Source organism: Porites lutea, chromosome 1 (genome assembly GCF_958299795.1).
Source record: "Porites lutea chromosome 1, jaPorLute2.1, whole genome shotgun sequence".
Classification (NCBI taxonomy): Eukaryota; Metazoa; Cnidaria; class Anthozoa; order Scleractinia; family Poritidae; genus Porites; species Porites lutea.
Window position 1 is genome coordinate 23818551 of NC_133201.1, and position 27897 is coordinate 23846447.

The 27897-nt window shown below is 38.1% G+C and overlaps 2 protein-coding genes across 2 annotated transcripts in view; both read right to left on the minus strand.

The window, feature by feature from the left end:
* Positions 1 to 4511: 4511 nt before the first annotated feature.
* Positions 4512 to 10246, minus strand: LOC140946833 (basement membrane-specific heparan sulfate proteoglycan core protein-like). Its single transcript, XM_073395943.1, has 10 exons — positions 10092 to 10246; positions 8659 to 9391; positions 8177 to 8223; positions 7409 to 7487; positions 7139 to 7214; positions 6789 to 6838; positions 6086 to 6169; positions 5712 to 5821; positions 5164 to 5310; positions 4512 to 4588 (listed from the first exon to the last, which is right to left on the minus strand). Exons 2-10 carry the CDS (start codon positions 9369 to 9371, stop codon positions 4557 to 4559), a joined length of 1338 nt encoding a protein of 445 aa, XP_073252044.1. The 5' UTR covers positions 9372 to 9391; positions 10092 to 10246; the 3' UTR covers positions 4512 to 4556.
* An 8453-nt stretch (positions 10247 to 18699) lies between these two features.
* The window catches only part of LOC140926598 (uncharacterized), a 51673-nt gene continuing 42475 nt past the window's right edge, over positions 18700 to 27897 (minus strand). Inside the window, exons 4-6 of the mRNA XM_073376326.1 lie at positions 20185 to 20315; positions 19652 to 19688; positions 18700 to 18741 (exon numbers count right to left, since the gene is read on the minus strand). Of these exons, the coding sequence (XP_073232427.1) occupies positions 18710 to 18741; positions 19652 to 19688; positions 20185 to 20315 (200 nt within the window). The 3' untranslated portion in view covers positions 18700 to 18709. The remainder of the gene's footprint in view (positions 18742 to 19651; positions 19689 to 20184; positions 20316 to 27897) is intronic.

Sequence of the window (27897 nt, forward strand, 5' to 3'; positions counted from 1 at the left end):
TTGGACTTGTGTGAATTGGAAAACGCCCCAGAAACGCAAAAGTGTCCCAAGACTTTTGTCCATGATTGTAGCTTTACTGGTTTCTTTTTTTTAATTTTTTAAGCTCCGGGACCACTGTAATTGGATTACCGCTGTCGTGGTATCCCTGCCTAATTAAGCATTTATTTTACTTTGTTTCAGTACAAATTTAATATCCTTTAATCTTTTCCCTTTTTCTCTGTATCATGTAATAGGCGAAGCTAATGAATAAAATAAAATAGAAGAAGCAGTCAATGACAACACGGTCTAAGACAATACCAGATCACGTGCTCTAATCAAGTGAAATGAAAACAATTATTCACGTTTATAGAAAAAAAACATGCTTTTTTATTATTTCAACCCCCCTTTCAGTGTTCAATAAGTGACATCGTAACCAGAAACTGTACACAATTTGTGGAGAGCCAATAATCTGGAACTGTCACTTATCTTCAATGTTTAATACATGTAAGTAAAAGTCGCTATGATCTGACAATTTAATGAGTCGAACCCACTACAAAAGTACTATAAATTCTAAAAATTTTTTGTTCACTCTGACTGCCAAATTTAACCCCTGGGCCACACTTCCAAATACCGAATCTGACCGCCTCCAGCTTTTAGTCGTTGCTAGTTCAAAAAATAGATAAATTGCCAGTTTGCTTTTCAATTCATGACAGCTCAAACGGGCAGATCCTTGAGCGATGTCAATAGTTATTTCCATTATTCTGGCCCACTTCGCTTACACCCGTTGTAAAAAAAAAAAAAAAAAAAATGAGGGCTTTTTTTTTTTACCTTACCTTAATACTCCTTTCCTGAGGAGACAACAGTTAAACCTAATAATCCTATCGAGGTGGGAAAAGGATAAGGCTTACAAAGCATGCTGGGAATTATCTCTCAACTCAACCACTACGATTAACGAAGCCTACGTAGTTGGCGGAATTGTTTTTGCACGAATGAGAGTTTTGGTGGAAAGCCGCCATTCTGGAAGAGACCGCCGATTTGGGTTTTTAAAGCGTCACCTGCCCATTCTCCGCACGGATTGACAGCTTCTCTGCTAAAACTCTCCCGCGTGAGATTGGATTGTGAAAATTGCATTGGTAAGGAAACAATATGTGTTCAAGACAGTGCCATAGTTGCCTTTTTATTCAATATATTGCCGTGAGTTATTTCACAGCTGAAATGCACAGCCAGGACATAATGGAATTAACCCCTGTTTATTCTTTCGAGCAATCTCGAGGCGATAGCTTCTGAAAAGCCAAAAAAAAGTTATAAATGCCACTGAATGTTCAATATCACAAAAATCCTACTCTACATTTTGCAATGGAAAGGACCTGGTTTATGTTACAGGTTTCGGAATCACGAACTCCTCCAAGAAATTTACTTCTCTCACTCTCAACGAACAGCAGTGCGGATCAAAGTCCCACGAAAAAAAACCGAAAAGTGAACGAGCTGTGAAGAGGGGATGACGGTTTTGGTTCCTTTTTAGGGAAGACATGATCATTTGCAGATGTCAGAACAACAGCCGCACCTTCTTCTCAGCTATTTTAAGAGTGTTAATAATGCGGCCAGGATTTGAACCCGTGACTTTCCGCAGATGGCCCCTTTTAAAATTTAACTGATATATTTAACCGGGTGGCGCCTGTGCTCTGAAGAAGGGCTAGCAATGGAATCGTCATTTTAATTATACAGTTTTAGGGTTGGAATTTGACAAAATTCACTCGTTTGTTGAAAGTAGAGACATGTATTTCACAATTTCCTTTGAAGCTAAGCTCTCCGTCCTTAAACAGTGGTCTAAATGTATTCAGCAGGTACATTGTAAATTGAAATTCATACCTCAGGCACCGGTCTCTATGTACAGGCAAGTTCGTGACAGATGCCTTCAAGATCATAAAAATCAGTTGATCTTTTTTTCTTCTCCTCCATCATACATTCAATATAATGAGAAGGCCAATGACATCCCTCTGGCACTTGTATATCTGCATTTCTTCTGACTTCAGCCGGCTTGGTTCTCTATCGACCAAACATACAGAAACGAAAGAACACAGTATTCGATATTCTTTGTGGACACAAAATTTGTTCTTTGTAGGATAAACACGGCCCTTAAAAGATTACTAAAAAAAAGTTATGTAGGTACATGATCAAGTATGATTTCTCATAGAAAACATAAACAGAAACCCCCTACGGCCTCTCATTTGAAAATGATGTCGCCTCGCTTATAACTAAAAGTTGCAGATTTTTTTTGGAGGAAACGGAGGGTCGAACGCCTATATTTTTGCCAGTGAAGGTCTTTCTTGGGGTTGTGTTACGAAATAAGGAGGCATTATTGGAAACGAACATGATGACAAAGCCATTTTGTGTGTTCTCAGTGTGTTTTTGTCATAGTCACCAAAATTAAAATACTGACATGCTTTTTACTTATCGATTTGTTTGGTTTAAATATTGAAGATACCTTAAAAATTTCTCTTTTAATGGAAATAGGGAAGTTCTCTTTTAGTTTTTGTTCCACTTCATTTGACATGTTAGCATCTAGAAACATCCTGCTTCAATAACTCAGAAAAAGGGCTACTGATTGCAATGGATGGAATTAACAACTTTAGATGGAACCCGTATTTACATAGGTAATCTTGAACTCATGTTCAGCTTAATTAAAGTGTGGGACTGTACCAGTTTGCGATTTACCTTTTTTTTTTTAATATCAACCCTTATTAATCCAATTTTTTGAGTAGGTCACTTCAAAATTTTACCTTAAAGCTCAGTAATTTGTTTTTTAATCTGCTTTAACTATTAGGTATAGCTCTGTCATTGAAAAAATCTCTTGAGCTATCATAAGAAAATCTTCCGTCTCCAACTCATATTCAGATTAATTGGTTTCAAAAGTTCAGTTTTTAAGGTAAAATATTCTTCTTCAAATATAGCCACCCTCCTTCTCCAGAAAAAAAAGCCTTTTCTTTATACGATAATGTTCCTGTGTCGCCAAATAGAATCATGTTAAAATTCAACCTATGAGAAAAAGTTAGGAACAACAACGCTGACAGGGTATACCAAAGAATTGAATAAAGTTCATTTTCCAGGTAACCGTAGAACTGAACAAGAGCAAATTTGTCTCAAAGTTTGACCGTGCCAATCAATTTCTGCTGATGGAAATTTGGTGCCTGAGAACTAGTGCCTGAGTAGTGAAAAAAAAATGGTGTTTTGTTCACACCTCGGGTATGTAAAATGTGTACATTATTTACTCCTTTTTGCCCTGTGAGACGCCATTTTGAAACGCGAGGTTAGCAGCGAGTAGATAGCAGTAGATTAACCCAGAAAAACCAAAAACCGTGTACAACCAGCAGGTGACCAAATCCCTTTTTAGTGCCAATGTATAAGGTCTCGACCTTGTCCTCGGGCACCGACCACACGAATTAATTCGGGCGTGGATACTTGATAAAAGCGTGTGTTCATATTAGTGTCCAACGAGTACCGCACTTGGCGTTGTACACATGCACAAAGTGTGAACACTGCCTTAGTCTCGCCAAATGTTTCAAACCTCACCAGTCCGTCTATGTGTACGTCAACAGTTAGTACGCGCATGCGTTAGTATTCAGGATTTTTCAAGGTATATTCAAACCTTGTTTTATGAACACCCACTTAATTGGGACACCCCGTTAATAAGGACACTTTCTAAGGCCCCCTCCGTGTCCTTATTTTCGGGGTTTGAATTTCCTATCAATTCAGTTTGCAGTGCTTATTTCAAAGAAATAAAGACATTCAGCACGCTATCTCCTGGTGATTTGAGCGAATAAAGCTGTAAATATGAGCAATTTTCGTGTATTCCGTGGGATTGTTTTAACTCCTTAAGATGGCTGGCATTTCGCTACCGGTACACTAAAGAAACGGTTACGAAGGTGTAGGGACTATACGACTACGGTTTAGCAATTTTTTTCAAATCAACCATTACAATTTTGTAGGCATTACAACACCCATAAAATCTCAGCTTTTTGTGCCAGTCACCTCACCCAGAAACAATTGCGGGTTCTGTTTTGATCCTAGTTCCATTCGCATTTCTAAAGTAGCGAGTGGAAGTGATAACATTGTTGTGACACGTCTCGTTGGTAAACGTAGCATAATTATAACATTGGAGGAAAGTAACACTATGCAACGCAACTAGTTTTGCCAGTTTTATTTTTATTTTTTTCGATATATTAACTTACTAGCTAATTAACTTAAGTTATCTTCAACAAGTTCTTGAAAGGCGACGTTTCTTTTTTTGTCAAACTTACACATATATGCCAAGAAAAAAAAGACGAAAAAAAATATATGTACAAAAGGTGTAAATATAATAAACAATTGAGGTAAAATAAATTTTTGACAACAAAGAGCCAATATAAATATCAAAAGCGAAAATCCCTATGTGGATCATTATACGTTTCTGGTAAACTGCCCACCTACCCCTCCCCTAAGCCAGTGATAACCATATTTTATCTCTGTACAGTCTAAAACAGAGCTCTAGAATGGCAGGTAATATTTTTTCGGCCTCGGTGTTTGGAGACAGACGTTATCTACCCTTCAATCATGAATTCACCAGACGTCCCTATAGATGAAATCAGTGAAAATTGTTAATAAATGCTACATGTACATGAGGGTGTGCTGAAGCAGAAACAGTTTCTATTTTTGTCCATAGACTCGATGAACTCTAAAAATGGAAGGTTTAAGCGCAGGTCCAGTATAACAAGATGTATTTTAGGACAACAGTATTTGATATCAAGAAACGCTTTTTAAACAGTCGAGGCCTAGAGGAAAACAATAGTAGCTGATTTCAACAGATCAGATGCAAAGCCAGACTGGTTATCTAATTGATTTCTTTTGGTAAAAAAGGACAATAACTGTCCAGGATATTCTTTACTTTTGTGGGCAGGAATAACTCCTTTTTTAACTGACTCTTCTTCGTACAGTTCCATATTTCTCTTCTCTTTCTTTCCGTCAACAGTTGCTTAACTTTAATTTAAAGTGTAACCACGCAACAAAAATGCGCTAGTTATTAAGTATTCCAATGTGAAAGTACGATAAACGATTGTTTGCTTAAGAGCTGTGTGGTGTCTGGAGCTTAATTCTCATTTCTCACGGCAACTAGCCTATCTTGAATGTCTTTTCATGGCTCTTCCTCACCGCTGTCGCACGGTAGGACATTCCAGCCGCGAATAGCGTCACCCTGGAGGTCAATGCCTCTGTCCTTGAAAAATATATTCTTTATACAACCACTAAAACCAGTAATAAACTTCCCATGCGTCATTTTTGCGATATTTTCACCGCCTCCTGTTGGAAATAAAAGGAAAAAACATAAAGATAATACAGGCTATAAATCGAATCTAGCTCATTCTCTCCTGTTCGAATGGAAAATAAAAACTTCTACATTATTAAACATCCTGAACACTGACAAGGGAGGTAGACTTTTAGATAATTTTCTAAAGGACTATCCACAACCCAGTTTGCTTGCTAAGTATGAGCACTGGTACGAGCACTACACCACTATCGCAGGGGTCAGGGGTCGAATACGGGAATTCAGGCTTTCTTTTTGCAACTGAGTTGTGTATTGATGATCTTGTCTGCATTTGTTTCCTCGTCCCGCAGTTCAAATATATGAAATCCAGATATTTCGGACTACCCATTCTGATCGCAGGGATGACTGATAAGATAAGGATATACAATGCACTTACCCATAAATATGTTATAACCTTGGTTAATATTCAGCCCTTTGCTTCCCTCAGCCGAGGTGCCATTTACGTGATCATAATTATCAACTTTAAGGGAACCCTCACTGAAACTCCTACAAAATTAAAACGACAAAAGTCACTAATCTAATAATTAAAATAACTTATAAATGACGTCACGCAGTCAGTGCTGCCTTATATTATATAGAAGCCGAAATCAATAATTGATTAAAATTTTATTCATGGTTGACGGTCGGGGGGTTATTCTCGGGCCCTTCCTTGTTCCTCAATGTAACGCATCTAGAATACGGAGATCTAGGAACTATTATTTCAAGATGGTAGTTGAAAAAGTTTGTTACATAGTTGAAAAAGTTTGTTACCTGTAAACCTTGATGGAGTGCCATTGGCTATCGTTGACTGGAGAGAGGGATTGTAGTACAGCGGGCCCAGAACCGAGTTCAAATCTACGAAAGACATAACTGATTTGTTAACATGATTGTAAAGTATCCTTGGGGTAGGGGCCGATATATTTAGCTCCTGATTATTTGCAGTGGCGGATCCGGGGAGGGGCCCGCGGGCCCGTCCCCTTATTTTTTTTATGTAGATCAGTGATCAAGGATTAATGTGTAATAAATTTAACAGAGGAAGCGCTTCATTCAATTTCGTAGTTAACTACTTTTAAGCAGTGTTTTTGCCCAAATTCTCAGCAAAATCATCAATATGAGAAAAAAGACGCGAAGACGCAAAGCAATACAATTTTTTTAGCCTCGGTTGACGTGCGTCACTCAAAAACGCTTTTGCTTAATCTCCCTATTATTTTATCGCCCCCGGATGTTAAGTGGGTTATGTGATCCATCAGTATTGTCTACGCTTTTTTTAGTGCATTACATATTTCAGAGTCAATTCTAGTGACATTCAGACGCGTCAGAGTCTTATATGCGACAAGCTCCCATTAGCAACCCTTAACTTTTGGCATTTTTGGTGGTCACGCACATGTATGGGTGTTTTTACTCTGAAAGCAAAGAATACCAAATTTTAGAAAGAGACCAGTTGATGGGCCGTCAAGAGTTCTAAAATAATTACCTGAACTCCAGAAATCCGTCTCTTAATCCGATTGCAAAGTGGTCTCTTCTCTGGAAGGAACAAGAAGAAAAATTTTTTATACGGACACCTAATTGATCCAGGTGAGAACATGGGGTATCTTTTTATGTTGCTTGATCCCTTACAGGTCAAGGGAACTGTTCGTAGTGCAAGGGGCCTGTGAGTGTGAAATAGGCAAAGAGATACGGAAGTGTTTTGGAAAAAGGTAACTAAGAAAAAGCTCAGAACTGAATGTGGCAAAGTAGATGGATGTCTTTTCTGGTCATCTGATTATCAGGCATGAGTTATAAACAATCTCCGCTGGCTGAACTCATTACAACACTCTAATTTACCTCTCCTTGCCATAGGATTACACCATTTTGAGCTTCAGTTTTCATCTGAAGTGACATATAGTCAGGTGTTGTCGATCTGTAAAAAAAATGGACGCATGCATGCTCAAAGCCGTAAACATTGCACTGTGGATTATAAGGTATCTCGGCTATTAAATACAAGGATTGAAATAAATTGGGCGCTCATTTTCTATTATAGCAGTCGTAAAACTCTCCTGATGGTGAGAAATGTTCTCTCAGAAGGTTCACTGAACACGAAAGAAAAAAGCTCACCTCGGTCCTCGCATGGTCGATGATGGGAATTCCAAGAAACCGTCACCACTGAACAAGGCATTTTTTCCAAACTGGACAGCTACAACGAAACAGCCAATCAGCAAGAGTCACTGGAGTGGACTCAACTGTACGTTGCCTCATGCAAGCTATTTTAAACACCTTTGCACCGAGAAAGTTAAAGTAAACCCAACTAAACTAAGGTTCCTTTAGTATTTAAAATCTATTGCCAGTGTGTGTGTGTGTGTTTTTTTTTTGCAGGGGTTGTCGTGAAAGAATTCTTCTGCAACTATGAAAACTTGCACTTATGTAGTTTAGAGAGTGTGACACCCGATAGAATTCACTGTTCTATACGTGTGGCCTCTTAAACGTCCCCAATTAATTAGAGACAACTTTTCAGCCCGAAGTAGACTCGAGAAGAGAACCAACAACAAAGTCAATCCACTGTATGGCGCTAGAATCGAACCCAGCCTATATCAGTGGAAGGCGTTTAATTTTACCATTTGCACCACCGGTAGTTCCCCTTCCGGTTTTAAAAGGCCACCAAGACTTCCCAAGTGTGGCCTCCGGGGTATAGTAAGAAACACTCTACCCATGCTGATGGCTCCAGCATGGGGAGGTCACCTGTATCCGCACACAAAGACTATGTGCCTTAAGATCTCTTACATTGAAAAGTTTATACTGCGACAACATCAGTTACTGACAAATTTGAAAATATATCCGACGCATTAGGAAGCTATTTCATAAGGCAAAACTTCTGAAAGTACTTACTTCTATTACACCTTCTGCCTCCATATCCGAGCGGGCAGTTGCATAACCTGTAACACAGTAAATCACGTTTTAGGCTCAGGATTTCTGAAGCTCTCTTTAGGTTTGCGAACTGCTTTTATCACGTCATAAAATTAAGTATTGTTTGTATTCTAAGTATTCAAAGACTTTCTGTCCATTATAGTAAATATAGTCAACTCCTTTTATTTCGGACACCCTCCAACGAATTACTGTCCTTAATCGCGAGAGATCGTCATTTGAGGTCCGAGAAGAAATTTCTTTACAAATATATCACTATTTATATTTAGATGACTATAGTTCTGTAACGCAGAAAATATTGGACAGACTGGCCGAACTTATCAATAGCAGCGACACCGGAGGGAATTAATAGCTACACCTCATTAAAACAAGCTGCGGGTTGACTGTAGTGGAGTGTATTGTTCTTATGTTTGGAAAAATAAAAAATAAATAAATAAATACGTAACCTGTCAGATGACGATAATTCAACTCCGCCATTTACACATGTGTTACTCTTCAAAGGATCGGCTAGTGTAAACTCACACTTTTGTCCAGTATATCCAGGAGCACAGGAACAGAAAAAGCCCGTTTTTCCAACCGGGATGCAAGTGGCATTATTGACACATGGTTTTAATTCACAAGGCAAAAGGCATTCTGTGCATTGTTTGATACCGCGCATGTCAAGATTGGACTTGAGCAGGTTTATTTCCCTACCATCTACTGATAGTTCGGATATACAACCAAAGAGACCGGAGCTAACGCCAACTTTACTAGTGTGGAATGTCGTGAAGTTTTTCACTCCGCCTATGAACAAGTCTAACAAAAGATTTAATCCACGTGAACAACACGGGGAGGAGCCTTTCACTGGGGGATCGTGATCCAGAACCAGCAAGCTGTCTCTCAGTTGTCTTTCTATTATTACAGTGTGCCAGAAACCTACGGAAATGTTTCTGGCGCTGCGTAAAATACCAGTACCACTTCCCATATTGAACCTGAACTCAACTCGCCCTCCGTTAATGGCAAGGGAAATGAAGTCACCGCGACCAGGGAATATCGCCTGACCATTGTACAGTAGAAGCATATTGCCTGATTTAAGTGCGAGGAATCTGATGGAGAACCTTAGTTGCAGAACTGCGCCTTCGATTCCTGGTAACGACATGTATGAGTTGCCCTCGAACATGGGAGTGTCTATTGGCCTTCCTACAGAGATGAATACTGTCATCAGTTTCCTTTTTAGAACACCAAATGACATAAAAAACCAAAAAAAAAACCACCAGAAAAGTCCAAGAGACGTTTCTTTAACTAAGTACTCTTCACTTGATTTCTATCATACACCTCACCCTGGGGCTGCTCAAGTGACAGAGGCGTTTTATAGCAACATTCTTCGGTCTGGTATTTCAAGTAGCAGCGACTATAACCAGACTTTCAGGTAATTGGGGGCGCTGCTTATTCAAACACTTCAAATAGGGAGGGGGGCACTATCTAAAATGACCTTAAAATGAGGCGCAGGCAAGCTATTATCCCCGAGCTCCCTCCTCCGTCGATCCAGCACTTTTGACATATAAATCACTGGGGAAAAAAATGAATTTGCACCAACATGATCCTTGCAAATATATAGCAAATTTGTAAAAACTGGAGGCCAAAATATGGGGCAAGGATGGTAAATGTCATTTGCATACCAAAAAACAGGGGAGTGGGCGGGGGGGGGGGTGAAAATCCATTTTCTCGTCCAGTGAATCAAACAATAAATTACGGTCTTTCGCCCATACCAACTGATGCAAACCAGTTAAAAAGTATTTGATGCATCCTATTCAAACAGGAAAAAAAAAGGAATTATACCAAAGCTCATGTTTTGACATCAGATCGTAAAGGACTCAGGGGCCTTTGGTCAACAACAAACCTTCCTCACACCTCTCCCCAGAGTAACCAGCAGGACAGATGCATCTAAAACCATCATTGCCGATATTTTCACAACGCCCCTCATTGCAAACGCCAGGTGAACACTTGTTACCAGCGTCATCACAGGTCCTTCCCGAGTAACCAGGCCTGCAAGTACAAATAAATCCCCAGTCTCCAGCGACCTCTGTGCACGTGCCGCCGTTCTTGAAAGGCCTTGTTTGACAGACTTCACAATCATACAAACCCACGCTTTTAATAGGGTCACCGGAAATTTTTTTCAAGAGGTATTCAAAGGGTTATGTCACGCTATTTTCTATTTTTTAAAAACCTATGAAGTGTCTGCGTATCAATTGAATTCCAAAAATAGTTTTCCCTTTTTTTTCACAAATCATGTAACAAATCATCATGGTTATCGTTCCCTGGTGGAATTTCTTTGAAACCTTCTTCATTATTTTACAGAAGCATTTTGTGTATAGGTCAAGACCCTAAGTAATGACTTCAGCACAGAGTTGACATAAAACAATAATATCCTTGTGACAAAATCCATTTAAGTATTGTGTTTTGGCAAGAGAAGGAAGAAGATAAAATCTAATTATAAAATTAGGTAATTAAGCTACACCGAAAGGCTACAAAAATAGATTCCTCGTGAAACAGGCCATTTTCTTATTCAAGTTAGTCAATACTGCCCTTGACAAGCGCATACACGTTCAATAAGAGCTGGCTCCTTTAGAAGTCGAAGAAACAGAAAGAAACATGCTCATGTTCTCTAGACATGACTCAATCTACTACTGTCAATTAGACCATGGTGAATTATTTCCACTTTTGGAACGCGTTTGTAAATGTTATGCATAAAAAAGTTAGCGTATAGACAGTTCAAAGAGTTCAAATAAAAGGGTTAGTTTCCAGAACTTTAGTGTTGCGTCGGTAACAGAAAGAAATGGTGGTTTTGGTCCAATCAGTTGCTAAAGACAATTTACCTCCAGAACAGAAACGAAAAGCAGACTTTCAAGATGTGTTCATCAACTCAGCTGGTAAAACCGAATTGAAGAATTTGTATGAATTGTTTTCCCCTTGTCAAGAAAGCACCCTTACTCTCCCCCTCGGACACTGTTCGTTTCTTCGACTCCTGTACAAAATTCAAATCAGGGGCATCTGTTCCCCAAAAAATTTGTTCCTCAAGCCAAGTTTGCTGGCTCGGAAATTTGGAAAAATTAATATGTCCTTGGAAGGAAAGTGTTGCTGGGCAATACACAATTCAGGGTGTCAGAGGGGATTTGGTGTATACAATAGCTTGTATATTCTATTTGTTTATCTCTCCTTCCCTCATTGAAGGGGTGAATGTCTCCCATAGGCCACTCCCAATTGCCTATGGACGTCAGGTTGCAGGTTTTAGGTGCACCTTGCTGGCTGGGAACTCTTCCATCAGTCTTACTGGGAGTGAGGAACAGATAAATTTTTCCAAGCGATCTCCCAAAATGCTTAAAATGGCTTCAGAAAGCTTTATTTATGCTTTGTTGTTGTTTTTACGTCTTTTTCTCAAATTCCCCGTTGGGTGCCTCTGTCAAATCTCCTCGAAAATTAGTTTCCCGAAATTTGAACTTTGAAAACCTTTATCCAACTACCATTCGTTTTGTCCCTACGAGAATTTCTCAAAATAAAAAAAAGGAGACAATACATGTACCTGTTTTTCTGTTTTTCAGGTCCCTATTTTAGATACCAACCATTTTTGTAATGGAATGTAAAAGAAACAATTATATTCTTACCAAAATTTACAACTTTTCCGTCGATAGCCAAGTAGCTTAAACAGCCAATAAATCCTGACTTGAATCCCGCCAAAGAGCTTATTGATGAGAAGTCAAGGACTCCTCCCACGTGCAAATCCTGATTCAAATTCAGACCTGTACTACTCCCCTTAGAAATTCCTGTTACAGGTGGCTCCCCATCTACGGTGAGATTTCCTTCTTTCCTGTTTCGTGATAAGACGACTCTGTGCCACTCATACAGGCTCAATGGTTGCCGGCTTCGAATGATTGCAGGCTCAAAGCCAAGGTTGAATCTAAATACGGATAAGTTCTCTTCAGTTTTTACCTTGGTTCATATTTAATTTAGTTTGTTTTAGACTCTTTTCTTACGTTACCATAAGGATAAAACTGGATTATAACATGTGCATCACAGTTAGGTTAAGATCAAGACGACATGCACAGCCACTACAACGTGGATATGGGCCATTTCGAAAAAAAAAAAGCATCGTAATACTCTCTAATCTGCCGGCTCAGCTTCACCAAGGAGGAGATATTCAAGTGTACTTTGTTAGACTGGGACAATGGAGCCCAGAGTATATGTGGAAAGCTTGCGCTGAAGCGGAGTCTTTTTTCTTCAATCTGTGCTCACGGAAAATGGCTACACGTTTATATTACACTTGTAAAAATTGACCATGAGATTGTAAGTCCAACCAACATACAATCTACATGTAAACTACAGCATCTTATAGTGGTGTGTTCCTGCTAAGTATAAGAAGAGATATACAGAAGGTAGAGATACAAATGGTTGGTGACCATTACTAAGTTTATGGTTAGACAAAATATCATAACAAAGGTGTCTTCTTGTCATTGACGCGAAGTGTGCTTAGCAGAAACTCCCCAATCTAACCCTCATCATGACCGCAAGAACATTCGTAGCTTTTCGCGTTGGAATTGCATCAGGAAAAATGTATAGGAGGGAAGGCACTGTAAAATGTTTGCACCAAAACTCGTCAAAATAAAGACATGAAACAAGGAGGGAGGTTAAAGTAGAATTACTTCCAAAGAGCCGACCCTTTGATACCTTACCTTTAATTTCAAAAAATTCCACTTCTCTTAGCCGATCCTTCAGCATTTTTGGCTTCACAATTGTAACTCCCAGCATCCTTTTGGGTCACATTGGCAATCCTCAGAACTCCTCTTTGCACTGTACTGCTGACTGGAAGCGATCCGTTAACTTTCCGCCATGTTAGGTCTGGTGACGGAGAGCCACTAGCGATGCAAGTGAATTGCACGGTCTCACCGGTTTTCACACGTGACTTCTGTGGAGTAATCATGACCTTGGGGGTCTCTAAGAGTCAATAGAGTACAGTCTTGCCACTCGAGTTAATAACACAATGTTTAATAGTAACATCGTCATAAAACTGCATGATCTTTGCAGATGGATATTAGTCGTAACCGTAGGGTTGGGGTGGTTGGGTGGTAGTACCAAAAAATCCAATCGGATAAGGTCATTTTGGTTTATGGCAGTAAGATTTAAAGCAGGCTCATGTTTCCACGCCTTCCTCACTTGCTCTGACATGAGGACATGCTATCTCCAGCTTTCGCTATTTTATCTTGTCTTATTATCGTGGCTTATCAACTCGGTTGACAAACCAGTAAACCATTCCTATTCCCCACAAATGTGGATGTCTTTGCAAATGACGGTCAAATATTTCAAACGTTTTTTAGCTTTACTTGCATTAACTTTAATTTCTTTTGCAGACCAGTAAACGTGAAAGATAACGGCAGAAAAGGACAAACAGAAAACACTAACCTTGCACAAAGATGGCTACTTCAGATTGCGCAGAGCCAACACTGTTAGTGACTTTGCACCTATATACACCACCATAGGCAAGCCACGCGCGCGGAAAAATCAGCTGTCCTCCTTTTGAAATGAGTCCCTCGGGAAACAGACCATCGACGCGGGTCCATTGTATTTCTGGTTGTGGGGTTCCATTCGCGATGCATTCTAGAGTCAAATTCTTTCCTACTGAAACTGTTTTGACGGAGGTTCCACCTGTTATAACCACACTGGATAGATCTGAAAAGGATATGATTACATGACTACTCATACGAATGATTTAATGATAGTGACTACGAGTAACCGGAGCTTAGGAGAGTGCGTTCGATACGTTTGCTAGGCGTACAGGTAGCACTTGAGGGGAAAGGGTGGATGGTTCTTGCGATAGATAATTATGATTATGGCATGTTTTGAACGTAAGGGTTGCGTACAGCGAAACCTCGATTTAAACTGTGTATCATAATGAAAAGGTTTTGAAGGCTAGTGATCAGTGTGATATCGTATGGTTCGTCTCAAGTGCTTGTTATTTGAGGAGACACTGGCCAGAGTGCTTCGGGCGTGTAAAAAGAACTTTTTGTTTCACTGGAGCAATAGATGTTTTACTGGGCGCAGTTGTTCGAAGGCCGATCAGCGCTTAACCCGGGTTTCTTTTTCTTTTGTTAAAAAAACATTTCTTTGGATAATTTTCTCAGTTATTTTTAAGAGCGTCCAGTCATCAACTTGTTGGCAAAATGAAGCCGGGTCGCGAGTTCGATTCTCGCCCGGGGCATGAAAATTTCCTTTGTTCCAAGTTCCAAGTGTATGTGTGCTGCTCACTAGTGTATCATTAAAATGAATAAAAATAAAAATATAATTAATTTACGCAACACGAGTTCGTGAGAAAAAAACAAAATGGCGGGTGAAAGGTAAGTGACGCCGACTGAGTTTATTTTTCTTTTTACGATCCGAGTTGAGACACTCGTGAAAGACACTGACGAGTGAGAGCGGCACCCCATTACATTTAAATCTAAATGGTACTTCTATATCTGAACCATCCGACTTGTCGAATGCTTTCAATGATCATTTCTCATCAATAGGACCTAAACTTGCTAATGACATCCCATTATCTAATAACAATGACCACTGCCATCGGAAATATGTCAAAGCCATTAACAATAGATTCGAGTTCCGCCCTACTGATAGTGGACAGGTTTTAAAACTACTGAATAAACTAAATAAGTCTAAAGGGGCTGGTCTCGATAAACTATCAAGTCGGCTTATTCTTGAATGTGCTGACCTTATTTCACCATGTATCTCGATTATTTTTAATTGCTGTTTAACTACCGGCACATTTCCTGATGACTGGAAATTAGCCAAAGTAACGCCTATATTCAAGCAGGGCGATAGAGGTGATATGAACAATTATCGCCCAATTTCTGTGATCTCAGCAATAGCAAAAGTCTTCGAGAGAATAGTTTATAATCAGCTTTCTTCCTATTTATCCGAAAATAATATTTTGTCAAAATATCAGTCTGGTTTTCGATCCTTTCACTCAACTGTAACCGCTTTGCTCGAAGCCACTGATAACTGGGCCTTTAACATAGATCGTGGCTATGTTAACGCTGTTGTCTTTTTAGATTTAAAAAAGGCATTTGACACAGTCGATCACTCTATTTTATTATCCAAACTATGTTTATATGGAGTCAAAGGAATTGCCTACAAATTGCTTTCTTCTTACTTAGAAAATCGTACGCAAAAATGTTCTGTCAATGGTGTCCTTTCTAAAAGCTGCACTTTAACTTGTGGGATTCCCCAGGGGACAATACTGGGACCTTTGCTGTTTCTCTTATACATTAATGACTTACCTAATTGTTTATCTAACTCGCAACCAAGAATGTACGCGGATGATACTCACCTAACATATGCTGACAATGACATCTGCTTCCTTGAGGCTTCTTTAAATCAGGACTTGTTAAATATAAACAATTGGCTCATTGCCAATAAATTGACTCTCAATATGACTAAAACTGAATTTATGTTAATCGGATCAAGACAAAAATTGAATAGTCTATCCGTTCTCCCAGACTTAGAAATTAATGGCACACAATTAAACAGAGTCGATTTTACTAAGTCTCTTGGTGTATTAATTGATGAAAATCTAACATGGAGTAATCATATCAACGCTATATCTAAAAAAATCTCTTCTGGTATTGGATCTATTAAACGAATAAGTCGCTGTGTTCCTCCTGCAACTCTACATAATATCTATCATGGGTTAGTTTAATCACACTTCGACTATTGTAGTGTTGTTTGGGGTAACTGTGCCAAAACATTGTCTGACAAATTACAGAGACTTCAAAATCGTGCTGTCCGCGTCCTTACCCATTCTAGTTATGATGCTGACGCTAACCAACTGCTTAAAGAATTAGGCTGGGACAATTTAGAAACTCGACGTCAAAAACTAAAGGCTGAGATGGTCTACAAGTCCTTAAACGGCCTCGCACCGAATTATTTGTCCTCGAAATTCATTCAACGGAGTGATGTGATTACTTCTTACAATTTGCGCGATTCTGATAATAAGCTTGCAATACCATTGCCGCGTACTAACCATTACAAAAATAGCTTTGCCTATAGTGGTGCAGTCCTCTGGAACAGTCTACCCTCAGCTGCTAGGCAAGCAACATCTCTGACTAATTTCCGACGATTCTTAATTAATTCCGACACGGCATTCATGTAAAACAGGCTTTAATTTAGTTTACTTTTCCTTAATAGTTAGCAATATTTTAAATTATAGAATATTAATCTGTATACATAGTTTCGTATTTAAGTTGTAGCTTTATATTAAATTGTTAATGCCTGATGTATTTACCGTGTTTTTAAATAAAGATGATGATGATGATGATGATTACCTCAGGGTCTGGATGACCCCCCCCCCCCCTCCCCCCTTATCTGAAGGTCTGGATCCGCCACTGCGCTGCTTCTTACGATAACAGCTGTTTAATATTTGTTGTTCTTGCTTGCACCAGTTGTTTTTAGATTGGTTCACCCTGTGAGTAGAGCCTCTTTTTGCCTTATTGAGTGAGGAGGAGAAGAAAGGCTCTACCTGAATCGCGTAAAGCCTTTGAAGTCGCCGAAACCTGAATTTCTGGACGAGTAAATGTTGAGTTTTCGTCAAACCGGTTTTTTGAGTGCGAACATCCGGGTGGTCATGACTGAGCCCGCTGTACCAAGTGCACGGATATTAGGCCTGGGTGTCGGCCTGGGTTTGAAGCTGTATCCTAGCATCAAGCAGCGCATGCTCAACAAAGATCTTACTCTATTCATGCAGCAGGGTTCGTACTCTTTTAAGCTCCTCAAATTCCAGGACTTTCCATGACTTTTTCCATGACCTTAGCTTTAGCTGTCACTTATTTTGAAAGCTTTTGTGTTTTAGGGTATTTCTGACCTTAAACAGTTCAACAGACACAAACTCTGGTGTCCACCAAAATGCGTGCCGTTTGCGCTGTTCATCGGCAGTAACGAATCTACCAAACAAAATTTCAATTTTCAAGGACTTTCAAAGGCCGACAATTAAATTCCATGACTTTCCAGGCCTGGAAAATGCAATTCTTAGATTCCATGACTCCGTTCCAGGTTTTCCAATGACATGTACGAACCCCTGATGCAGTCTTTCTCAAGTACGGCAAAATCGAGCAAGTGAAAGAAAGGCTCTTCTAGCAAGGTGAGACTAGTTAGGCCCTACTGACTAAAAAAATACAAACGCTATCTGTTTTTCAGCTTCCCTTAGATTTCTTAATGCTCTATCCTGATAGATTTGATTGGAACAGTATTTGACGTAAACCTCAAAGCACTGGGTAGCCTGTTATGGGATACAAATTCAGGATGAGAGACAGTTGGCTAAGAACAGCACATGAGTTTTTACAACTGATTTTGAGTGATGAGAGCGAAAAGCTGGGCACCCTTTGTTGCGTTAAAGCAGGTATAATGTGTAAGAAAAACAGATCTGATTGCAGAGCTGAGGAAAGTAAATAAAGTAAAAACCCGCGACATGAACTCTTTCACTCAAAGATTATCGCCACTATTGTTAAAATAAATTTACTTAACATTTCCTTTCAATTTTAAGAGAAAATTATTATATCTATATGATTATCAACAAACCTCTGGTAATTCACACCAGAGCACTCTCATGTTTCTCAGTGTTCCTTGTTCTAGCTGTTCCAAGAAGGCTTCATCATCCGTTAGTGACTTATCACTGCTGTCATTGCCCATGCGCTGTCGACTAATGCTTCGCTAACGCTGCAGTGTACACCGGGTATAGACCTGGTACAAGGGTTCTGTTAAAACAAGTGAAAGAAAAAGTAAAGGTTTTGCAACAGCTACATGCACAAAAAAAGAGACTGTAAGGAACATGTTAACTCAAACTGCGCTACTCATTTACTTCATAGATATATTCGCTATTCTGAAACTTGAAATATTGTATAATTTTTGGATCACTACAAGATTCTAGAAAACTCGCCACTTATCCCCATGCCTTGCGTATAACCAACCAGTCACGGATGTAAAACTCTAGGCCAGTTTATATTTTCACTTAAAATTTGTTATATTCATTCAAGGTACATCATCCAAAGCTTTTTTCACTCGTTTTTACTTCCTTTTAAAGAACTGAAATGAAACCTTAACGTTGAGTCAGAGTAGATAGTAAAATGGAGAAACAAGGCACTCTTTGCTGTATATGTTACCGGTCAAATTTGATTTCAGGTTAAATTTTTTTAACCTAGGTTGATTCTCAATTTCCTTTGTCTTCTAGCCCTAATTATTCATGAATTAGAGCTAGAAAAGAAAGGAAATTGAGAATTGACCTAGGTTAAATCAAAATTAACCTGAAATCAAATTTGACCTGTAACATATCCATGGATTGCATTTCCTCCATCATACAAATGATTCAGTCACATTTTTTGGCCTTGTTTTTTTTTCCCAACATAACATGGAGACCGAAAGAGCTCTGGATGATGTCCCCTAAGTCAATTAAATGTTGCAAAGACTAATTTGCCAAGAATACTAACCTTCTGCAAAAGTGTCTCTTTCTTCATCTACAAACAAACATAAACACCTAACGGTTAAAGTGTCCTTGAAACGATAACTGTAGCCTGCAGAAGAGGAGCTTTCTTATTAATTTTTTCAGGTGAGCAAAGGTAAGCTCAAAGTAGGCACAGAGAGAGAGAGAGAGACACGCCCAGTGGGCCAATCACCTGTGTGTTGCGCTCCTTGCTTTCTTTCCGCTTGGCTTTGCTCGCCCGAAAAAAATGCAAACAAATCGCACCTATAGTGTAAGGTACGAAAACCGTTTTTGTGTACATTGTAGCTATAAACTTTATCATTCAATGTGCAGATCCAAAATATGAGATCTTTTGATGTAAAAGAAATGGTTTTACAAGCCCTTAAATTTGGCCCATGTTGCCGCAAAGCCAGTACATACAGTACTAGTCGTTATCATGTTCTAATAATGAATACGTTTTAACACTTTAATCAAACATTATAATGTTCAAAACTCACTCAAATTTTTTTTAAGGTTTTGGGTCATACAGTCTAGTGTGTTATCAACCTTGTGAGTAAACAAACCAGACTCTCTGACACTACATGGTCATCAATAAGTCATTTAATAAGAAGGCAGCGTGGCCGAGTGGTCAGCGTGTCGGACTGGCAATCCGGCGGTCCCAGGTTCGAGTCCTGCTCTGGCGAATTGCTGGAGTTGCTCTCAGTTGTCTTGAGTTCAAATCTTCGCCCACTCTTGTACATGTAAATAGCCAAGTGGCTGCCTCCTGCCAGTTGGGGTTTTTGATCCTGTTATGCTGTATTTGAATTATTATTTGCTTCTAAGTATTTGAGTGCAGTGCCTGTAAACCAGCTGGATAAGCTAAGTGCATTTTCCACAATAAACAAGCCTTTAAGCCATTTTTTTAAAAACCTTTTACATAACCATTGTGAACAAAATGTCTTTACCTGAAGAAAATCCCTCTTCATCTGACTTATGGATAGGCTATGGAATATGAAAGAGTAAAAAATTAAATACCCTGTTATAATAACCATTTTACGGTGGTAAAGAAGGTGAAATTATACTTGAATTCCAAAAATGTTCAATGTAAAACTTAAGGGTAGTCACATCATGACAGGGACTACAGCAAGGGGTAACATTACAGATGTGTTATTGAGCTGTATGTGTAACGTCAAGACAAGTTTTTTTATGTTTGGACCAAGATGAAGTTAAAGTACTCGCCTCAGTTGTTCAAAGGGTGGATAGCGCTATCAACTGGATAGATCTCTATCCACTGGAAAGTGCAATTAGTTTCCAGTGTAATTACACTGTAATTCCACTTTGTCAGAACAGCTTAAAAATCAGCTTTAGATGCACATCCACGTGAATTTAGCAAGAATTTGAAACATTTTGTCTTACTGTAAATTCCCAAAAAACTCTACCTACCCATGTAACTGGAACCCAATACACTTACAAGAAAATAATTTTCCACACAGCTCACCTCTGCATAAAGATCATCCACCTCATCATAAACATCCCCATAATTGTTTGGGGGTTCAGGAGGAGAGATGCTCTCTGGAGGAACACAGTAATCATGAGAGGAATCCGACGAGAAGGAATGTTCTGATGATGCTGAAAAATAACATAAAAAATAAATGTCTTAATAACGCACACAAACAGCATCACCAGGCTGAAAAGGCTTATCAGTGCTCATCTGGAGTAAAGGTCAGTTTCGATAATACTGAACAGTATATAGTCAACTTTCTTCTAAGACCACAGGTAACCCAGGCACACTATTTGTGTCACGTACAGGTGTCATCAGAAACTCATAAGGGGTTGAAACGTGTAACTCTCATATGTTTGCTTTGTCCGATGCTCGTGATTATTCATTTTAGAAAGTACCATATTTGGAACGAGAAGAAGAGAGAACTGACCAATCAAACTTCGTAAACAACGTGACGTAATTTTCCTTCAGGTTCCCGCGCCCGCTTAAAAAAATGGCCGACAAACGGGAGAAAAACTCCCGAAAGCCGAGAAAGCTTTCAAAGGTTAAAACCAGGAATATTACTGAAACACTGAGCAGGATATTATTGCCTTACCACCCGGGCCAAACGTAACATTATGAAACCTATTGACGGCCTCGCAACTTCTTGAAGTTGTCACTTCAAAATACGATGCCTCGTTGACCCTCTGCACAGTAAACTTATACTGCAAATAGGCTTTTAAAATTCTTATGTTAAAAGTCAAGAATAAACAGTGCAAAATATTTTCGAATAAAATTCATTAGCTGCTTATCGAAAAGTGTCCAAAACCTGAACCTGAAATCTTCGCAAAAAGTGATGCTTGTAATGAATGTGAGAAGCATTTTAAAAGCTTAAACAAGAAAACGCTATGGTAGCGTACACTTCGGCGTCGTGGTGGTGGAATGAATTGTGAATGCAGAGGAATAGCAATAAATGATGTATGGTGAGAGGAAGGTGTTAATATTATTATGGGGAGTGAAAGAAAGTAGTTGTGAGAGAATGTGGGTGTGGTCAGTGAAGTAAGGATAAGGGGGAGTAAAAGGGGAGCGCTGTGTTGTTTGGTTGCAATGGGTTGTTGTTGTGAGGTTAATTTGTTTGTGTAGGGGATTTGGCCATTGTATATAAATGTGATTGTTGTTTTTAGTCGGAGCAGTGTTGTAGGGGTTTAGTGCATTTCAAGTGTGCATGTGTATTTGGGTGGTAATGTGAAGAAGTTGTGATGTGCAATGTTACTTTAATATGATGGATGTCTTAATTAATATATAAGAGAGTATAAGGTGTGATGAAATTGAGAAAATTGTTCTGAAGTATGTTTTGGCTGAGTTGTTTTTATGTGTAAGTTTGAGAAAGGGATTGTGTGAATTATCTGGAATTAGAGAGAAATGAATGGAGTTGTGAAATAAAATTATGAAATGTCAAATGGATAACATGTGTAAGGAAACAAGTTGTAAAGAAAAAGTTGGAATGGTACTTGTTTATTAGCTTGAAATTCTAAAAATTGTAATATAGGTTTTACTAAGAATTGATGATTGTTTGTAAGTTTTGTTGGTTAGAGCTTGTTGTATTTTGTGCTTGAGATTGTATTTATGTTCATTGTATGTTAAAGGGAAAGTGAGTGGTTGTTGAGAGGAGGTGACAATAAAAGAAGTGTTGTGGGAATATTGATAAGTGTATTGTTGGTGTGTATAGATGAGGGTGTGTTGTTAGATGGTTAACTGTTATGGAAGGGTTAAATTGCTCAAGCAATTATGAACAGTTAAGCGAGGGTTAGTTTTGATTCGTTGAAGAGTGGTTAGTGTGAACTCTAGTTTAAATGTGTTGTAACCATGCGTGTAATTAAATGTATCTTGCTAGGATAGTTAATAATTAAGGGTTGGTTAAATTATGATGTGTGTTGTCAAATCAATGAAACAATTTGGCAGTTGATTTGCTTTTTCACTTCATGTTTTAAGTGGTTTTGTAAGTAAATGTTCATGTAAGTAGTTGTTGGTTTTGTAGTTGAAAGTTGTGAGTTATTGTTATTGCAATTTCTTGCGCTGAAAAATGTGGTTTTCCTTTCCTGCAGGGGATGTTGTTGACAGGAGGGATTTGAACAGGTTCAAGGTGAAGCGAAGTGCAGAATTCCTGGCATGCATTTAACTGCTAAAAGTTGACAGAAGATAGTAAAAGGGAATTTTAGTATTGAAAATGGTGATGGTTGAGAAAGTGTTACTTTGAAAAGGATTGAATTAATGCTTTTTTAAATGTTGTTGTGTTTATTGCTAGTTGCTGAAAATGTGAAATGTGGGTGAATTTCTTTTGAGTTGATTTTGTGTGTTGTTGAGAAAAAAATGAAGTAAGGGATTTTCATGTTGTAGTTGTGCAGTAATGGCAAGGAAATGAGTGTGATGCATGCCAAAAAGTTGTTGTTTGGCAATTGAAACATTGTTTTTGTTATGTTTTTGTGACAGTTGCTGTTGTTCTTGCTAAAGGTCTGTTAAAACTTTTGCAGGGAAATTTGTTAAACCTGTTTGGAGATTGTTAAAGTGTGGGATATTTTATAACATTTGCAATATGTAGGGATTGGCATAACTGTAACTCATGTTTTGAACACAGGAATTTAAGGAATGGTTAGTGAATGCATAGTTTGTATTTTTAACTGACCATTAAGAAGTAACACATGAAGTATTTTTTGAGGAAGTGGGGCTTGGGTGCAAGAATTGATAAATAATATGAGGATTAGGTAGATATTAATACATCCTCGCCAAATTTAATCTTCATGTCGACAACTCATATCAATCTTCCCTCAATTCTTGAAAACGTCGATAGCGCTATAGACGGGATAAATCACTACCAACTGGATACTGCTCTTTGTTTCTCTAATTGTTGTCCGCTACATGCTGATTCTTAGCCTCCGAAGACAGCCCTTTCCCACGTTCCTTAACGCTGGGGAGGTTTCGGGAGATCTCCGCGCAAAACGTCCCCAGCAGCGAAGGGCAAGGAGAAACGTCTCTTTTCTATTTTTTTCTATTTTTTCTCCACAGCACCAAACTAAAACAAACACGACAAGAAAAACAAGAAGGACATCACCTACGTTGCGTTTTACAATAATTATTAAATAAAATTAATGAAAACATGTTTAAAATATAATTAATTGTAATATTAAATGAAATTAGCCATATATCTAATATCAATAAATTTTAAACTATTTCTTTAAGCTTCTATTTCTTTTATAAGGTAAACTGGTTTTTTTTCGTCATTGAACAAAGCTATTCACTGCAAAAGATATGGACACTCAAGAAACGAATTATAATTACTTTAAGAAAACAATTTAAAGGTCTGTTAAAACTTTTGCAGGGAAATTTGTTAAACCTGTTTGGAGATTGTTAAAGTGTGGGATATTTTATAACATTTGCAATATGTAGGGATTGGCATAACTGTAACTCATGTTTTGAACACAGGAATTTAAGGAATGGTTAGTGAATGCATAGTTTGTATTTTTAACTGACCATTAAGAAGTAACACATGAAGTATTTTTTGAGGAAGTGGGGCTTGGGTGCAAGAATTGATAAATAATATGAGGATTAGGTAGATATTAATACATGAAGGTGTTGTGGTTTGTACAGATGGAATAAAATAATAAAAAAAGTAGAAGTATTTTGTATTGCTTTGTGATAGTAAAGTGTATTAGAATGATTGTAAAAAGAATTGAAAGAGACATTGCAAGGGAGGGGATAATATTATTGAGTTTGGGGGTATATGGGGTGATTTCAACAGGAAAAAATATGTTGCAGACTGATTTTGAGGGGAAATAATGTTGCAAGGAAATACCTGAAGAGAATTGTTGTGTCTACTCAAAGGAAGTAATTAAGGTTATGTTTTAAAGGTGATATTAGTAGGAAGAAATGTTATATTGTTGCATGTATGTGAGGGAAAGAAATTGTGTTGACAGGGTTCTTGGAAAAAATTCTTACGTTTTAAAAAGGAAATTAGTGTGTGTATATGCTGCAGCAAATTTGTTATAATGTAAGGTGAAAACTATTCGGGCAAAAAAGCTTTGAAGATCGTGATTGAGGGGATTTTGCAAGTGACATAAGAACAAATGAAAATAAATAAATGAGCTTTAACATTATGAAAAATAAGAGTATGTAAATGATTAAGGTCAGTTTACTCCTTAATTAGATTCTAGTCTTCAGCCGTTTCGGAAGAATGAATATAATGTCGAGATGCAAAGTGTTTCCTTTTCGAATAGTTTTCGGCGAAGAGCAAGAAGAGCTGATTTTCGTGGAGCATAAAGTTAGTTTCAATGTCAAAAGTAGTTTGTATTTTGAGAGGCGGCGGAAGCTGGAAATATAAGGATGGGCGAACATCGGGAATGATGCGTAACATGCGAAATAGAAGGAAATCTTTGTGTGGGAAAAAAACTTATTGTTTCCGTATACTAAACCAACAAAAATGAAAGGATTCAGTCAAGAAAAAACAGCTTACCTTACAGAAAATGTCTGTTACGTCTCATCTGTGTGGTGCATGGGCCTATGTATTGCCGTGTTATAGGTTGTAGTGTAAAGAGTTTACGGAAATGATAAGTTTTTTTTCCATTCAAATCTTACATTTGGAAAGTTACGGAACAATGCCGATGCTCACAGATGCTTATATTTCGAGGATGGGACACCTGTGGTATTTTCGCATACATGTCTTTCGTATAGGTCACCATATCTCGTGGATAAAATCATTTCTTGAGCTTTTCTGTGCCTTAGTTTGAGATTCAGGTCATTTTTAGGTCAATTCTTGAAGTTTTCTTATTTGCAGGACCGTTTCTGGGTCATTTTTGCATGTATTTAGTGATTGTGAGAGATTATTTACGGTACAAAAACGGTGATTGCGAATTTTGATAGTATGTGCTTCGTGTAAGGGTCCATATAAGTCCTAGGTCATTCCCATTGGGGGCTGGGGTCCGTTGAAATTCCGGCGGGATAGTGAAAAGAAAGAGAGTGTGTAGATTTTAGATCTGTAGAGGTTGGCATCTCTGATTTTGGAAGAGGTGACTGTGTTACAGGCGACAGCTGAAAATAAGAGCAGGACTTTGTATAAGAAGTATAATAGTGAGATCTGCGAATGCTAAGTGAATTATTTTTCGTTAAATGAAATCAATAAAAAATAGTTATCTGCGATTGGACTGTGTTTTTCTGTGTGCCTGTAGTTTTATTTGTTTTTTTGGCTTGGATAACCACTGTTACTCCATTAATAAAAGGAAGTTTAAAGGGTGAACTTCGTCTTAATATTGAGGGAGTAAAACAAAACTACAAGTAGAGAGCTACAGTAAAAGAGAGTGGAAGACATGGGAACGTTATCCTCGGTACATAAGAAGATGTCATATTTGACGTACTTACTGCCAAATAGCCAGGCTACCAAGTATAATCAAAATGGTGGTCGATTTTGAAGATTTCTTAATGTTTTAACCATTTTGTTGGGTTGTCTTTAGCAGATTTTTCCACAAGTTACTGGAAATATTGAAAACCTGAGAAATGGGTTTTTTGAAATCCGTTTCGCCGTCTGTGGAAGGCTTAGTATGGTTTAAAGTAGTGCTTGAATTCAAAGTCAACGATTTGTGTAAATATTTAGACGTGCGGACTACGTGAAGGGAGAAAAGCGCCACGCTGATGTAGAGTTAAAATCAGCAATCAACGTCGAATTTAAGACGCTTATATGAGCATAGAGGACCGAAGGGATAGCCGAGTACTGCTGAAGTTTGGACGATCGTTTTTATGTGAGTGTTGGTGCAAGTGATCTTTGCAGTATTTTGTTTTGTTTTAAACGTACGGAACTTGATTTTTTGCATGCATGACAATATTATAACTGAATTTAACAATTGTCCCATACAAATCTTTATGTGGCAGCCAGATTTAAAGTCGGCAAAGGGTCTTTGATGAGCATGCTTAGCGGCAATGTTGTCCTCGATTTCTGGCCATGTTTAAACTGCGTGAAAAATTATTTGGTAATTTGTTAGAGAACACCAAAATCTTTACAAAATTGCTAACAACAGTGCTTTGATACACACTAATCAAAGCCTTCTGCTAGTAGTTGTCTGGAGCTGTATCCATGATCTTTTGGACATGTTTTTAAAAAGATGGAAACTACTATAAGGTCAAATGGCATGTCAAGAGGGCTTTGTTTTCTACAGATAATGGCCAGACATAAAGATTGTGCATTTGTTACTGTGTTTCTAATGCCAAAAACTTCATCTGAAAATATCTCCAACACTGTTACAGATTTTGCTTAAAGTTGACGACAATTTTGGAAGAACAATTGCAGTGTCAAGATATACTGTTGCAGGTCAAATAGGTGATACTGTCATTTTGTTGCTGTGACAACCCCAATGTTATTCCAACCATTATCATAACAAATTGTAATCTTTATTGAATGCAACTGTCGTGGCAGTTATTCAAAATATTTGTCCATGGCATTGGATATAGTTTATGTTGAAACTTGTGACCTTAAAGTAAGGGTGAAATGAAGGTACCGTTATTGTACTTCAAGTGGCCGGCTGGACCTTTGCATGGCTTGGAGGACGATGTAAAATGGTGATGCTGTGTCCAGTTGGAGATGTGAAAATACTGTCCCTTATTAGTACTTTCTTGCTTAAGACATTGACACTCATTGAACTAAAACGTATTTTTTTATTGTTAAAGAAACAGGAACTGTGAAACAATGGACCCTTAATTACAATGAAAGTTAACACAAGTTGTGAATCTTATATGGTAGTTTTCACATGTAACAGAGTTCAAATTGTTAAGTACTAGAAACATTTTTTGCTAAAACAGTGAGATCAAATGGAACATTAAGTAGAAGACAACTTGAACACAAAATTTGGAAACTACCCTGCAAGAATTAATATGAATATACAACAAAAACGAAGAAACGTTGTTAAGATAGCTATTGAATGTTGGATTATTCATAAAATATTTGATAATATTTTTGAGCTTAAAGAAAATGCAACGAATTTTTAGTAGTAGCAAATTGTGAAAAACTTTATGATCTTCTATCTGATGCTGTCTAGTATAAATGCCAGAGGCATATAAATGGTAACTTTTATATATAGTTGTTGATGGTTCCTAGATTTCGACACGTTTGACAATATTTTGGCGGTTATAAAAGATGGTGAAATTATCAAGTTGTAGCAATTTTTCAAAGATCATTTCATCGTCCATTGCATTAACATTGGTCCCAATCATTTGGGCAAGAACTTCGTGAAATACTACAAAATGGTCAAAATCGGCATCTGGCTCGTCACTTTTCTTGACGAGAAATTTGACCATCAAATTTTCTTTACAAACTGAATTTCTTAGAACGTGGCCACAGTGGTCACATTTAACAATTGCTGAAGCAGTGACCTGTTGGATCTTTTTCTGGCAATGAAGGCACTGCTTGAAGCGAGACAATTCTTGTATAGAATAAATGTAATCTACTTTCAAAGAGAGTTCCATAGATTCATCGCTTGGAGTAATATTCTCTGATACTAGGTTTGTCAAGTCTGAATCTAGTTTCTTAGTAATTACTGTGTCCGTAGTACTGTTGAGTACGACTGTCTCTTTATCTCTCCGCAGTCTTATTTGGTTAAAGCAGTAGACTTCGCCAACATCTACGTCGTCAATGTTATTCTCCCATAGGATCAGCTTAGAGTTGGCGGTTTCGTCTGCAATGTAGCATGTGCT

Coding starts and splice junctions, on each gene's coding strand:
- LOC140946833 (XM_073395943.1), bottom strand. CDS start 9,371: ATGTTCGAGGGCAACTCATACATGTCGTTACCAGGAATCGAAGGCGCA. Junction 5,822..6,085: donor CACTCCATCAAGGTTTACAG/GTAACAAACTTT, acceptor TTAATTTTGTAG/GAGTTTCAGTGAGGGTTCCC. Junction 5,311..5,711: donor AGGTTATAACATATTTATGG/GTAAGTGCATTG, acceptor TATTTCCAACAG/GAGGCGGTGAAAATATCGCA.